A 16,321-nucleotide genomic window follows, 5' to 3' on the forward strand; every position below is an offset into this window, starting at 1 on the left:
AAACATCACAGATTAAATGCGTCATCATTTTTATGTTTGCAGCAGAAAAATTATCAAGACCATCACCTGTATTCTTAATACTAATGATAACGGTGTAAACTCCTACAAGTGAAGCCGGATAAAGAAAAAAAAACAATATGATAATAGCGAACATGTGTAGCTGAGGGGTGCTGTCGAAAGGCGTGGATCAATGCCGAATAAGTCAAAGAAAGCATTCGCAATATCAGATGGGTTTTCAATCACACGGTTTCCTAAGTGAATCAGCGTTATCTCTGAATGCACATATATAAAATATTACTATATAGGCTATGCGTGAAGTTCTCCGTGCATGACTCAGAATTTTGAAGTATCAAGATCTCAGCGTACAGCATATTTAATACGTGGGGCATTGCGGGGTTCAGCAATCCCGAATGAGAAGCCGGTTCGGTTTTGGAACGTCGCGTATTTTAAAAAAATTACGATCTCATACGGTTGGTGTCAAACTCAGCCCTGCATCATTCAACGCTCAGCGTCCATCCGGCGGCGCGCTGTTCCTTCATTTCCATTACTGTCGTTGTCACAGCGCACCAGATGCGATCCCCTCTCAGTTATTTATCACTTACCAGCTCCTACGTAGACTGCATGTCCAGTTGTGAACAGCATTTGCGCGTATAATATATTCCAGATAGGCGTTAATTTTTCCTCATCAAACGGCCGTAATCTTTGTACTTTACTTCGTTTAGAAATAATATTCCGTATGCGAAGGTCCTTATTTCCCGAACACTCCCCCCCCTCCCCCCCCCCTCATTCGACTCGAGTCGGAAATTTCAATTTTAGAGCGCCCCAGTTTAAAAGCTGCATAAGGATATATTTAGTGGGTTAGTTGGTGGGCCATTGTTTTTTGAAGCAGCAGCGCACTTCTGTAGGCACACAGGCGAGCATTCGCGTTTGTTTCAGCGTTTGTTCGCATATAGAAGTGCACCGCTTCTACAAGAACAAGGACTTAAAAGATATATAGTCGTATATATATATAAAAAATAATAATAAACGTGCGCCCGAATCGTCCGCAGCGTAACCGAGAAGCCCGAAGGCGTGATCAACACGGCCTCCACTGCACACAATTAGGTCACCGTGTGCACCAGCTATAACAGTGTATACAGGCGCACATAGCTCGGAACACAGGCGTGCTCATTACGAAAACTTGGTCGAGCAGAACCGGGCGGGTTCGGTTTCGTATAACTTCCGCGTCGTTTCAGGGCGCGTACGCCCTGAAACATCGGGAAATCGAGAACTGACCGCGCATTAATGACGCATTTTTCTTCTTTCTTCCGTACACTCGATCATAGAGCTCAACGCACCATTATCTTCGAGTGCATAACATGCCGGCTGTCCCTGCGCGACAAACGGGGATGATTAAATTGGCGCAGCCATAGTGGACACCGCCATCGTATACACGGGAGAGATTATAGCTGCCATTACGCGGCTTCGAACAAATATCAGCGGGTGCAATTAGCGACAGCCAATTTCGCGGTAAAGCGGTAAGCATTTGTGTGGTGCTGCGTACACGCATGCAGTCTCCCGTTTCCTCCTCTCAACGTCCTTCGCCGTTGTCATTTGCTTTTTTTCTATTTTTCGTTACCGGTTTCGTGCATTAACAAGCATTACATTTTCCCTGGACCATATATGTCCCCGGGTCACTGATACCACGATGCAGACAAGCATATACAAGCATACCCGCGATGCTTATGAGTGTGCGGTCCTTTTTCTGCATCGGGACAAGATCAGACGAGAGCATGTTCGAAGGCATACAGAGTAACGGTCTATACGGTAGCGGCGTGGCTTCTGTCATTTACCGTAGAAGCGCCGTCGTGGAGAGTTCTAATTTTCTTTCTTGTGTGTACTCGAAGCAACGCCGTTACCGCGAGCAAAATCGCGTTCCCCGGTTTACCTAGGAGCTGCCGTGAGCTATATATACACATGCTTCCAGAGAAACAGCGGCTCACTACGGTACAGCTTTTACCCAAGTAACCACCATTCCAGAACTCTTTTTCTCCCTCGCTCCTTCCTTCGTTACCGCTATGTCATCCTTCGTTGGAGCCAATCCACACCGTACTTTTTTTTTCAACACTGATACTCTCAGTACGCGAACAGTGTTCTATATAGCTCTGGACTGAAGAGCAGCTGTGGAATGGACGGACGCCCTTTTCTTCGAGCACCCCAACGTCAACGTTGGTGTGGATAGGGTGCTCATAAACATGATCGTCAATGGCGATGCAGTACGGTAGCTGGCTGGGCGAGCAGGTACATCTGCACTGTTACTTACAGCGCACGCTTGAAACACCTTTTGTTTCGCTTTTGGTTGAGCGAATGTATAGTGCGCAGGTGTAAGTTTTTCTACTTATATGACTGTTTGTAAGCAATAGATGCAGCAGATAGATGCAGTAGATGCAATAGATGCAACAGAAGTGAATCAGCGCTTGTGTATCGTCTCTCTTCATTGGCCGCGTGTTTGAATTGCGCGCTTTAAGTAATAATAGCAATGTAAGCTCAAAAAGTTACAATATACACTCTAAAAACTAAGAGAGTGCCGGGCACTCCCTTTGAGGGAGTAGCGGCTTGTCCCATATTTCACTCTCTTTTCGAGAGTAGATCGACCCTCTTTGAGAGAGAGTAGGTCAACTCCTGTTGACAGAGTTTTGTTACTCCGCCGCAAGGGATTGCTAGTACTCTTCTGCAGAGTGATAATACTCTTCCCACAGGGAGTGCTAGTACTCTTCCGCAGAGTGGTAATACTCTCACCGTAGGGGTAATGGCACTCCACCAGACCGAGTACTTCTACTCCCCCAAACAGAGTGCAACTACTCTTCCCAATACCCTCTTAGCGAAGTCCTGGCCACGCATGCAGGCAGGAAATCAGATCAAATTATGGTCGCTGATACACCGTTCTCTAGGCGGCTCCTCAGACTCAGTGGCCCAATTCCAAGCGGCCTTCAGAATAGGCGTGAGCAATGTTATGCAGGATTTTAAAGTCATTTTTCCTGGCTATTTGCTGCCTACCATGAGTCGTGACGGCTCGTAATCGGCCTATGCGTATGTGTCCCGAACGCCACTGCGGAGAAAAAAAAGCTAATTCACATTTAATCCGCAAATATTTTCGCATATTTCACAATCAGGAGACACATAATCTAATTAGAACACAATAGTCGACGGAATCACACACTTATGGAGAACCACATTGCTCTATACATCACGTGGATTCGAACCCACGTACACTCGCATCTATACAATTCAAAGCACACATCCTAACCATTACACCACAAAGCCACCACGCTCAGTCGTGTTGTTTTAGAGCTTATATACATAACAAATGTATTTGAGGAATCGGCTGCGGTGGTTGGAGTTTCTCTGCAGTGTGCTGTGCTGTTGTGTACTGGAATACGTTTGCGTTTGCATCATTTCCATTCCTTGCTACGACTAACGGAGGAATACAACGTAGACGACGACGTGAGAACTATTCACGGCTTGTCGTCACCCCAGGAAAATAACAAATGTGCCGTTCAGCTCACGATCGAGTGCTTTTCCAGTCCATGCATTATATGTTCTCCGAAATTACGCGGATACAAAGTATCGTGCCAACCATCCACGTATGTGAATTTAAGTCTGGTGAGCATTTCTGTTTATTTTTTCCGCCAGTTCCATTCGTATGTGGTCAACTGCGATGCCAGTACCAGGCATTTCGACGTGCCTCACGCTGCCGTGTAGGCGTTCTTTTCAGGTGCATTAGTTTAGAGTTTGGTTCAGTCCGCTGTGAGCTGTTGTCCTGCATTAGCAGCGGATCGTTAGCGTTTTGAAGAGCACGCATTCCAGCATTTGGAGACTGCTTATGCCGATAGCCGCGTCACATGCATTGGCACGCATGTTTAAATGAGTAATGTGTCCACTTGTTACGCGTGCACTGCTCGTATCCTGTGGCAGTGCTCGTTCTAAAAGCTTCGAAGACCATCTACATTCATACGTGTGTTCAATATATATGCACAGGATAGACTTGCCGGCTAGTTGGTTGAGCATTTTAGAAGAAACAGCGCAACACAAGGACGACGCAAAAACATGGACAACACCACGAAGCGCTGGTGTGGTCGATGCTTTTTTTCGTCCTGGTGTTAGCGCTGTTTCTTCTTCCACGATACACGCACACCACAGGTACGCGAAAGTTTAGGAGTATAGGGCGTTAACTTTGTTTTCCCCGTTTCCTCTCAGTGTCAATGGCACAATGCGTTGCCCGAAATAGCGCACGCTTACCCCCATATTCAGAAATGCATCATAACTTGAAGCCCATGCTTGACTTGATCTAAATGACGCAAGTCGTGAACGCACCAAAAGAAAGGCAGTGAGCGTCTGGGGGACGTTCGCACCAGGCGTCGTTTATATAAAGTCAAGCATGGGCTTTGTATTAATATACATTTCTGAATACGGGGGTTAGTCATCTACTTCTCACAGAAAATGTCGAAGAAACGCCCACCAAAACCAGGCACATTCGTAAACCTAACTAGGCAATACGAAGCTCCATAGAAAAAGAGTGGTATTAAAAGCTTTCAGTATTTTTCTTTACTCCAAAATGGTTGAGCTCTCCTGGTTTCAATGTACAGAGATGATGCAGCGTTAGCTAAAAAGCATGAATTTCCGAACTCCATGCCAAAATAAGCTTGTAAAATTATTTAGGTGCTAGAAACCAGGGTTTGTAGCGATCCTTGAAAACCCTTTATTTCTAAAATGCCATTTTCAAGGCATTGAAAAGCCTGGAATTTTTAGAAGTACTGGAAAGTCCTTAAATTTGTACACTTGGCTAGACATAGCAGACATTGCCAAGTGTTTTTTTTTCCCCTTCTGTGACATTCTTCGCATGTCACAGAGAATTGTCTGTGGAGGTAATAGAAGGAAAGCGACATCCTTAAAGTTCAAATTACAAAGGAGCTGCAGATACCAGTTTTAGGCACATGGAACCGGCGACAAATGTACTTGGAGGAGCAGAAGCAGGAAGCTCAACGGTTGAGGCATTCAAAGAAAAGCCGTGATGAGTAAATTGAGAGCTACAGACACAATAGAAGATAACCTTTCTCCGGTGCTGTGTTGTTCCGCGATCTTGAGCGCGCGCGCGCGCGGTGGAGAACTCCGAGTGAAAAAGTAGAGCGCTCGCTACGCGTTCCTTTGAACTGCGGCGGCCTGTTCTCTTAGAAGCAAAACGATGTGTTCTTTGCTCAGCGTGCATGAATGATACATTGCCATGTTCGGGGCCAGCCACCTACAGTTGAAGCAGAAGATCACGCTACGTTTTGTTCTCTATTGCCGCAAGAGTAGAACTACTCTCTCTCTCTGAAGGGGGAGAGTGAAAAGCACATTTCACTCTCTCCTTGGTGAGAGAGTGAACAATGCATTTCACTCTCCTCGACATTTTGCGAGAGTAAAACGACGCTTGGAAGAGTGAACCGGCCGCTTCACTCCTGCGATACCCTTCCTAGTTTTTAGAGTGTAGACCTCTCGCGTTGGAAACACGCAGGAAAAGAATGTTTTACACAACTACGTGCGGAGAGTTTCCCAGAATAATTCCCGTATACTAACTACACAGCTTTTTACTGGCTCAAATCTTAGTTCCTGCATACGTACATACTAAAAATATTTGCGTTATAACTACGGGTGTTCCTCTCTCTGGCTCTGCTCTCATTTTATGCACTATCTACACCGAATAATACCTGTCAGTCTTATTCTTGTCACTCAACAACTAGGGGTAACTTAGCTCCCCACCCCCCCACCAACCCCCTTTTTTTTCTTTTTTTGTCATAATATTCACTTTCTCCACGAAAACTAACGTCCGAGCGAGTGAGTTAAATGCAGTGAATGAAACTGATCTCCAAAGCAACGTAATGCCAAGTGTGCAAACAAAAGAACAGAGAGAGAGAGAGAGAGAGAGAGAGAGCGTAGATTTTCGGCCCCACAGACAACCAACCGGCTGCGTTGCACAGAGGTCTCATGTCGTGAATGCATACATTTACAACAGTCGTAAATACACAGACGGCGCGGTTGCAATTATAGCCACATAATATACACACGCGCGCGGCCGTGTATATACGATCTCACAAGTCTAGAAAGAAAACCAGACCGGCCAGCTCTCAAGAGTTTGGTTAGGTTGAAGCTCATTGCGTCGATCCTTCTCTCGCACCCCATCCCTTTTTTCTCTCTCAGCTGGTGTGCGTCGCCTCAAGGATGTCAGTTTGCGCTGAAGCACTCGCTCGCACCCATTCCACAACCGCGAACGTGTGCGAGTGTTTGTGTGGACGAGAGTCCGAGAGAACGCGCGTGCTCGCATAGAATATGGGTGAATCTATATGCAGAGCGAAGAATCGTTTTTTGTAAGGAAATCGGGTGAACTGTGTCTTAATCAACCATCCGACGCATTTCGTGCCGGGAAGCCGCGCTTCCGTTATCGCCGAGATAGGCGGTCGGGATGATAAGGGATGCAAAAAGAATCGCAGGAAAGCAATCCTCGCAGAATGCGGCCTCAGATAGCCGCATACGAGGCCCCTGGCGTGACGAGACCGTCATTAACCGAGGTCGTACGCGAGAGCGCATTCAGGAATTGTCGCGATGAGCGCCGCTTGATATACGGCGCCTGTACATATATGACGCCCCCAGAAAGGGGCTGACTAGCAGCAGCGTGACTCGATCTGAAGACCGCTAACTCAGCTATACGCTTGCCATGTCGCTGCCGCCGAGCTCCAATTTCCCACTGATTTATTTATTTATGTATTTATTTATTTATCGATCGATCGATCGATCGATCGATCGATCGATTGATTGATTGATTGATTGATTGATTGATTGATTGATTGAATTTCGAAGCCCCAACGTAGCGAAAGGGCTGTGCACATAGTAGACGTGCAGCTCGTTCTCAGGAGTTGCGCGTACTTTTGGACGCTCGACCCCCCAAGTATACACCTCAGTAAGTTCACCGTCACCAGCCCCAACTGCGCTCGTCATTAGGGACTTTTAGCGGTGCTACGGAAAGTACGGTATACGGTACGGTAAGTGCGTAATACCGTACCGGTCGAGGACTGCGCATGCGCGAACTGTACCGTACGGTATGACTTTCCGTACGGCATACGAGGCGGTAAGGCTCGGCTAGCACCGTGTGTCGCGAGTTGAGCTGCACCAAGCCAAAACAGTGAGAAGCTGATGTCGGCCACAGCGTCCACCTCTCGCGTGCTTTTTTTTACCATGATAATACCAAGGCAAGAGGTAACTTTAAACCACCATCTGCGGGGCGACGAAGTGACAAGTAAACAGTGGCATAAAAAAAAAAAACCAGGTAGGTGGCGCCATCTAGTGATGCAGAGTTTACTTAGAGGGGACACAGAGTTTTTATTGCAGTAACTAACTATATTCAACTTATCTGCTGGTGTAAATTGTCAGCAGCGGTGCAATTTACAAGAAACAAACCCTTTTTTATGTATTGATTAGATAAAAACACCTATGTAACAAAAGGTTTCACGTGTTGCAGGACGAAGTGTCACAAGATGTCGCCACCGGCCTTGTGACTGGTGTCTAAGTTTGCCGTAGCCGGGCCCTTTTGTAAAAAATGATGCGTGTATGAACAAGCTAAAGCTTTCTAGTATTCGTCAAAATGAATATTTCGCGCTCAGCGCATAGTTATTGTACTCTGTAAAGCCCCAATGTTAGCCGCTATCATCATTATCAGATTACCGTACGCATCGAGCGGCACACGCAGCTAAACGTCTTCGGTCATTGCGGTAATTTAGTACGGAACAGTAATACCGTACCGTATACCGCGCTTACCGTACCGTAATAAGGCACTGCTAAAAGTCTCTATTGTCACGTGATAGTATCCGGTATACGAATCGGTACAGGAGAGAGGGGAGAAAATAGCGCGAAACTGCCCTAAACAGCTCCTCCTTGCAGTGGCCTATGTATACGGGGAAAAAGAAAAGAAACCAAAACAGATTACACCAGTATACCATGCATAGGAAAGGCAGGGCAAGAGCAGCGCTGCAGGTGGTATATATAGGCGGAACCTGCAGTGACTCGCCGCGGCATGCAGCTCTGTGGCTGGGGCGCTCTGCTGACGATCACGTGGTGGCGGGTTCGCCTTCCTCGGCCGCATATACCAACCGAAGCGAAGCGCTAAAGTACCCGTGTACTCATAGCTTTACGCATGCGCTTCCGCTACCAAGAACCGGCGCGCACTACCGGTCAAAAAAATGTACGCCGGAGCTACCACTATAGCACTAGACGGCGCACATATCTCCTAACCGAGATGCTGCTTCGGCACCTGTATCTGAACAAATCAATAAGTCGGTACAGCAGAGCAATGCGCCTCTCCTGCCTAATTTTTCTTGTCTTGTCGTAAAGCTTGCGCAATTCTACGTGTCCTGTCGCGGTGAATCGACTATATATAGGCCGCGGCAACACGAACAAGGGCTTCGTTCTGCTTCTGTCTCCGCTCCTTTAACTACGCTCGCGCGCACCCCACGGCCACATCCCGACATACGCGCGATGCAAAGTTGTTTCGTCTCTCTGCCTCACTTTTTTGCGGCGCCATTAGAGAGGTTAAGTTTAGGGGACGCAAGAACTAAGGGCCACGGTACTGCGCATGCGCAGTATCGTGGCCCCTATAGGGGCCACGACGCGGAACCGTACGCGCGGAACCGTCTGCGCATGGGCAGTGCCGTCACCCCTAATTCTTGCGTACGCAAGCCGCTTGCGTCCCCTAAACTAAAGCTCTCTATTGACTATAAGCGTGACGGTGCCGGCCGCTGGTGTCGAAGAACGCCAGTCGCCGCCCAGTCGGTGGTTCCGAATGGATACTTGTTGTCACAGAGACGTCACAGCCGAGGCTGCTTCTACGGTTCCGCCATTACGACGAAGTCTCGCGCCACACGGAGACAGCGCTGCCTTTGTGTGTCCGCTTCTTTCTACGTCCTCGTTCAGTCGCGCTTACACATTCTATCATGGATTCAGACCAACCAGCCCACCAACGTCTTTGAAGTAATCAGCACGGTGTCACGCACGCACAGGTGAGCATGAACACATCTCGCCCAATGACAGCGGAAACTGTCTGTGAAAACGTTGCAGTTATAGGAATCGAGGCAGCAGCCGCGAGCCAATTGACCTCCGTGCATCTGTCGCTTCAACGCGAACGAAACGCCAAAGGCACAGCGCATACGAAGCTACCGGCACTACGCGCACTTTGCAAACATCGCGGGGCGCGCACTTTGGCCACGTCACAGACCGCTTTCAAGCAGAGCCACCTATACACACGAGCGCCGGCAACGCGTCCCTATACGGCGTCCGCCAAAGGCGTCTACTATGAACGTTGTCTACTACGGCGTCGGCGATTCGCGTGGTCAACCCAACGAGATTGTGAGTTCCCAAGTGGTGTTATAACACCACTTGCGAACTCGGGACCTCTAGAGGTCCCGTGACTTGTAAAGCCCAGACCACACGTACGCTTGCGGACGCGCGCAAGCTCGCGTTCACGCGCCCACGCATGCGCAGATGGTGCGACATGGCTCGTACGCGTCGAAACGCGGCGTGTGCGCGGGGAACAGCTCCTCCCTGTTATCGCGCGCTTGGGTTGCCTCGCGTCTGCGCGCCTGGCTACGCACCTACGGCGCGGAACGTTCAACTCTCCGTGAAGCAGATTTATATCGTGCAAGAAAGTGGTTCTTCTTTCCTTTATGCGCTGATCTAGCAGCTATAAAAATATAACATTTAAGTTTATAGATATCGAAGCATTTTGAAACACTATCGATAACAAAGTACGAAGCGGTGCCTACCAAGGCGTCTGTGAGTGAGCCCAGTGAGCGCGCGCTGTCGCGCGTACTTGTGGATGCAAACCGCCATTACTCGCGAGGCGCGGCAGGCGCAAGGCGCGCGAACGCGAGCTAGCGCGCGTCCGCAAGCGTACGTGTGGTCTCGGCTTAAGTCCGTCGTCGAGGCGTCGTAACCGCGTAGAACCAATGTGTCCGTCGTCGTCTGTCGTCTGTTGTGCGCGTCAGTGGCCGGCATGGCGGCCAGGCGTTTCGCTAGGCCTACGCGTGGGCCAACGCCACCTAGAAAAAACTCTAGGTGGCTTTGGGCCAACCCCGTAGTAGACACCGCGGTTGCCTTCACTCTGTACGGAGCGGCGAGCGAGGAGGCCATCGAGGCACCGTAGCAGCCCAAAGCCTCCTAGAGCAGCCGCCGGAGAAGAACGCCGCTCCTCCTTCCCCTCACTCCCCTACCTCGCGCGCCACATGAGAGGGCACTCTAGAGTTACTGTATAGCATATACAGTAACTCTAGGGCACTCATTTGGCCGCGTTCCTCGCTCGAGCGAGGAACGCGGCTCAACCGAGTTACTAAATTTTGCCTTAATTGATACTTTACGTGCCATTTATCCTCGTTTTAATTGTTGCATGTTATTTTTAAGATTTCTTCAATTATTTTTTCTTTTTAACTCTGTGAACATACCTGTGATATTGTTAACAGATTTTTTTTCTATCTTATCGTTTATTTCCGATGTAGAAAATGTATAATATATGACATGACTCACTGTTTGCCACGATCCTACTATCCCCTTTTCATGTTTTGTTAGGAGGTCCACCCGACACTTGTTACTTTGGGACCTCCGAATGTGTACTTATACCCATCTTGTATTTCTTTTGTCAAAAAATAAATATTGATTGATTGATTGATTGATTGATTGATTGATTGATTGATTGATTGATTGATTGAACGCGGCCCAACCTCGCACGCTTTCACTCATACGGAGCCTCACGGCGACGGCGACGGCATAAATGCAGCTGGAGTGTCCATATAATTGCTGTCGCAATAAAACAGCGCTAAAGACTTACACCGGACACGTTATGTTGTCCGGTGTACGTTTTAAGCGCTGTTTTTAAACATCATGGAAAACCACCAACTCGCCCAATCTGCCGTTCTTCTAAGTAACACGTCACCTCAAAACAGTTTGTTAATAAAAGAACAAAGAACAAGGTCGTGCGGAACAAAATTATCGCTTTAGCCCGACTGAAGTTTTCAACAAGGAAAAAAATTTAGGCACACGCGTAACACTTAGCACCTCTGCAAGATATTTCCCTTTTTTTTTTACGAAGTCTTTCTTTCATTTCTTAGCAAACCGACTCGACCCTTCCGCGTTTGGCGGTAGTATAGTTAGGTCTTTCGTGCCACATACCGCGACGCCCACCGCCATTGCCACCGTTCCTGCAGTGCTACAGAATATATCGGTGCCTTCAGTCAGCAAAGCACCGCATCGCCCACTGTGGACCCTGAAACTCCGCCTCCGTGCACCAAAATGCAAACGAACGCGAGTACGTCCTCGTTCTCGCTCGGAAGAGAGAGAAAGAAAGAAAGAAAACTGAATTCTCGAACAAAGATTCCACAGAGAAGCAAAACGGGAGTCAATAATATCCGCTGCCGACGTTTCAGAGTGGGCGCTCAATGTCTTTTCTACCCGCGTATAGCTCCTTTTTATTTTTTCGTCAAACGCGCGCCAAACAAGCGTCTAAACATAACTGCGTGGCTTTCTTATTCGAGACGGGCTTAGGCGCGCCCGTGTTTGGAACCTGCGAGGGGTGAATGCTATTATTACGCGCGAGAACGTTCTGTGCGGACGCATGTGAGCAACGCGTAGCCCGCGTACAGTGTACATACCGCGTACTGATGGACTATGCGTAGGGTTCACTGTCCCGTCCCTCATCGTCTCCCGTTGTCCCTTACGCCGTCGAGGAGTAGCAGGCTCGAGACACGCCCTAAAGGCCGACCTGTCTTCGCTTCCCTTGGTTAAAAAAAAAAAAAACCATCCTCCTCCCGATCAGGTGTCCCGCTAAAACGCCCATGCCTGCGCCAGCGACGAACAGCGCGGTTCCGCGCAGGCAGAGAATGTCCACTGCCTGGCAGATGGACTGAACGCCGCAGGAGTAACGGCCTCGAAAGTGGAACGAAAGAAAACTGCGCGACACAGGAGCCTACAGCCCGAAAGATCGAACAAACCAAAAGAAGGAAGCAACAACAAAACAACGTTCCGAAGTTCCGTGCCGGCTCGCAAAGCGAGATGCGGCGAATCGCGAGATGAGTTCACACGAACCGTCGCAATGCGCCAGCGTGACCTTAAATAAGACAGACAGACAGAGGGAGAGACAGACAGACAGACAGACAGAGAACGATTTCTCCACATCGGGTGACGCCGTACAGCAAATCAGAGAAACAAAGAACTCTCGCGTCAAAGCGGGAATAACAAGGAGTCATTACGATAAATGAGAGGGGAAAAGAAAGAACAGTAGAAGGAGGAGGAAGGGGGGGGGGGGCGAAGAGAACGAAAAACCAAACACGGCTGCCCGTTGCACAGTGCTGCAGCTTTCGCCGGTCGACAGCCTTTCTGGCGCTCCTAGCTGTCATGCCCTGAAAAATACGCACCCAACCCTAAACTTTCTTTCTGTCTCTCTCTCTCTCTCTCTCTCTCTCTCAAGAAGCGCAGAACGCAGAAGATATATCCGCTAAAGAGGAACCGTCACGCTCCAAACAACGCTTTCGTCCGGGGCACGCGAAACGAGAGATTCGCACGAAAGCAACAGCAACAACCAGAAAGGAACGTTTCTGACGAAGGCGCCGAACGACGGAGAAATCGACTCACCCGTCGTGAAATCGTTCTTGCAAAAAACACTCGCAAATTCCTCGGTACACAGTGCGTCGTCGAGGACGTAACGCGACTTCCGCTACTTCAACACGAACGCCAGCGCTAGGCGTCATGACGGTAATCCGCTCGGCCCAAGGTCGCCAGCCCGTGTCATACGTTGACGGTGTGAACGGACGCTCGCACGACGGTGCTGCCTCAGCTAGGTCACCGGAACTCGTCCGTTCGCTGAAATGACAGCCGCTCGTAAAAAAAAAAAAAAAAAAAAGCGAGTCGCCCACTGACAGTCCTGCCAGCCAAAGTGTAAAATCTAGGGGCGAAGCGAACGTTCGAAAAATCGGAGCAACGAATCCAATAAAGCCCCATTCGATTCGATCTCCCGAGTCGAGCATTCGGTATTCGCAAGAACGAATGTACTCGGAATAGTTCCATCGAATCGTCTAGCGTACGCAATTAAACATAAAGTCGGAGCGATAGTGGAGAAAACGTAATTCCGGCGGCCATACAGTAGAGATAAAACGCGATGCGGTAGGTAGTAGAACACGACATGCACCGCTATGGCAGCCAGATAACACTTTCCAAACACCGATCGTTGGGAATTTCCGAAGGATCCTGTGTATGCGAACAAAATATGGTTTTGTTCCGAATGCTCCATTTAGAATGTTAAGACAGAAACGTTCTAACATTCTGAATAGTACTCGGATAAGAATATTGTTTTATATTATTGCTCAACACGATAGTCTTTTTTTTTTATTCGAAGGCTGTTCGATTCGATTTATTTCTGACGCAATTCTATTTGTATTCGATGTGGTGTCAAAAATTACTATTCCCACAGCCATACAAGATGATGCGGCCAGAAAAAAAAAAAAAAATCCCAGGCTGAAGTCAATACTACAGATGCACCTGTTTGAGCAAATGTAATACACTGCGACAATTCCGCGATGCAAGGAAGTGCTAGAAAATTTTATTTACTTATTGATTTATTTATTGCCGATGTCGTGGTCTTTAAGCTTTTGCCCCGGACTGATCGTTGCCGCGATACATTTATTTCAGGCCGACTTCTTTGCGTTTCTTGAAATAACTTTAATGTCTTTATCATTACAAATAATAATAATAACAATAATAATAATAATAATAATAATAATAATCAGGAAACTGCCCCCCGTGCGAGAGAAATAACCGACGACATGCACACACAGTCACCAGAGGAGTCCAATGTCATCGGACTTCCGCAGGTGACCCCACACGATGCAATTTAGTGGTCGCGAATAATTGATAACATTTAGCCACCATTGACGTATCTACGAGTGACATTATTCTATCACACTGACAAAGTTAACAACCTGCGCGTGACATTTCCGATCGTGTCCAATACTCCAAAGGCAAGACGCCTATGTGTATACGGCGGGGAAGCGACAAAACGAGTCAAAAAGAAATCAAAATGCTGTTTTTCTTAGTTCCTGAAACGTTGAATATGTTCTGACGAGAGTTTCGCAAATGAAAAAGAAAGGACAAAAAAGAAAATGCATCTTGGCGCGACCGCCAAGCTGTCACAATGGAAACGTCAGGGTATATGACACGTTTCTGAGTTCGGAGGCGAAGCATCTTGGGAAAAGATACGTAAACACCAAATGCAGCATACATCGCCGGTGTGAGTAGGGCGCTAGTTTGAGGGACGGCGTAATACCCCTGTCACACGAGCACTTTCGAACTCAATACAGCCCGAACGCTTCCACGACGTCATTTTCAAGCACGCCAGACTTCGGTATCGATCGCACCCGAAATAGTTGCGACGCAGTTAGAAACCGAAAGTACAGGTGTGACAAAGTGAGCTGTCAACAGCCTTCGCACCGACCGCGACAAACACACACACACACACAAAAAATATGAAAACACTACTTCCTGCCGTGTGTTTGGACGAAGTAAGGCGTCTGTTCCTGTAGAAAGAGTGAACGCTAAGGGTGGAGGAAAAAAACCCCGTAAAAATGTCACTTCTGTAAATTTATGGCGCAAATCAAAACAACAAAGTCGTACAGGAAGGAGACAACGCAGGTGTTAAGCGAGTCAGCAACACAATTCACTTCCAGCATAGACGCAAGGCGTGGGCGTTGCTCTGAACGAAATTTAAAGCGGCCGAAAGCGAAACCAGCGTAACCCGCACTTCGACCTGGGAATAAACGGAGAAGTTAAATAGCAATTGAGAACCACGTCCTAACTTTAGCGCTACTCGCAACACATGGGCAAACGCGGCCTTTACTGAGGCCGGAATCACTTCACCGAATGACATTTTAGCATGTTCGGTAACGCAGTGGAAAAGCAGGGGGGCGTGAAAGTTGGCGTTGTGCCCAAGGCTGATCAGTGGTCACATATGTTCGACACCGGGTATCCCTCGGCCGGAATCGATGCTTTAGAACCGCCGGACACGCGACTCCGCGCCGATCTCACGCCTTTTTCTCTTTCTCGACTTCTCTGTGGCCACTGGGTGACTTGCACTCGAAAGAATGCACCACGGAAAAACCACTCTTGCAACACAGCCGCAACAGAGCGGCTGCGATCACCCTCCACGCTTTCGTTCACAACTCGATCGCCCCCCGACTTTCTGGAGCTCGCTCCGCAACGGTGATTTCGGTAGGCAAAACATAACAAAAAAGTGATGCGGAAACTCGGATCGACGCAGAAGGTATCAGCCGCGTGACCACCGAAACCCTCGATCGTGAGGCGGCGTCTTCGCCTACTGACGCGGAAAGGCTACCCGCGTTCGCTAAAAGGGGGAAAAAAATTATAATCAATAAACACAGGCAGTCCGGCGGCGTCGGTGGCAGTTACGAGTACCGTTATCTCGCCACCGCCGCGATAACAACGGTAGAAGCGGCCGGCACGTAGTCGCGAGCGTGGAAATAAAATAAAGGGAACAACCAGCGTAAACGCGATCGGCGCTCTTCAACCAAAGCCAGGCGGCAGCAGCTTTCGGCTTTCTTTTTCGCACGTCCGCGCGTGTTCGTCGCACGCGTCGGCGTCTCTGCGGATCGATGTCACGAGCAACGCCCGTACCCGCACCGAGACTTGCCAGAGAAAAAACAATGCGACAATTCCGTTCAGTACGATCTGTAAAATAGAAGGTGAAACACACCGTCGCCTTCGACGATCGACTCACCGAGAGGATCCATGTTTTCCATGATCTCGCCGCCGATGCGGCTTTCCGGACCGTAGCGAGCGTCGAGTCTCCGCACTCAGCGTCTGTTCCCGTGGTTTGCTTGCGTTCAACTTGCGTGCTACTTGCGCCGCCGCTAACACCGAAGTAGACTGAGATCACTGCTTTGAGAGCGGAGCAGGGCTCGTAATCCGGTCGATTAGCATGACGCGCTCTCAGAAATATTTTTCGCACATCACGAGTGGCCACGGGTAACTGCTGCCCTGTCGGCTTTCGGTTCGCTGGCGTTGCGGTAGTTGCAGGCAGGCCGAAGTTGGTTGTTACACGTAACATTGTCAGAGCCGTAATACCGCTTTGAAAAAAAACGTGAAATGTTTTTCGACAGCTCAGACGTCAATTCGTTGCTGGTCCAACGCGAAAGACGCTGAATGAGATTATACTGTAAATATTTTATGCCAATAAATTCAATGTCAGCCGATGGCGGTG

General features: G+C 48.6%; 1 protein-coding gene across 1 annotated transcript in view; it reads right to left on the bottom strand.

Moving 5' to 3' along the window:
- Positions 1-16,093, bottom strand: part of LOC135899091 (echinoderm microtubule-associated protein-like 2) — a 228,170-nt gene extending 212,077 nt beyond the window's left edge. Inside the window, exon 1 of the mRNA XM_065428364.1 lies at positions 15,839-16,093. Coding sequence (XP_065284436.1) covers positions 15,839-15,860 — 22 coding nt within the window. The 5' untranslated portion in view covers positions 15,861-16,093. The remainder of the gene's footprint in view (positions 1-15,838) is intronic.
- Between the last annotated feature and the right edge of the window lie 228 nt (positions 16,094-16,321).

Source organism: Dermacentor albipictus, chromosome 7 (assembly GCF_038994185.2).
Source record: "Dermacentor albipictus isolate Rhodes 1998 colony chromosome 7, USDA_Dalb.pri_finalv2, whole genome shotgun sequence".
Taxonomy (NCBI): Eukaryota; Metazoa; Arthropoda; class Arachnida; order Ixodida; family Ixodidae; genus Dermacentor; species Dermacentor albipictus.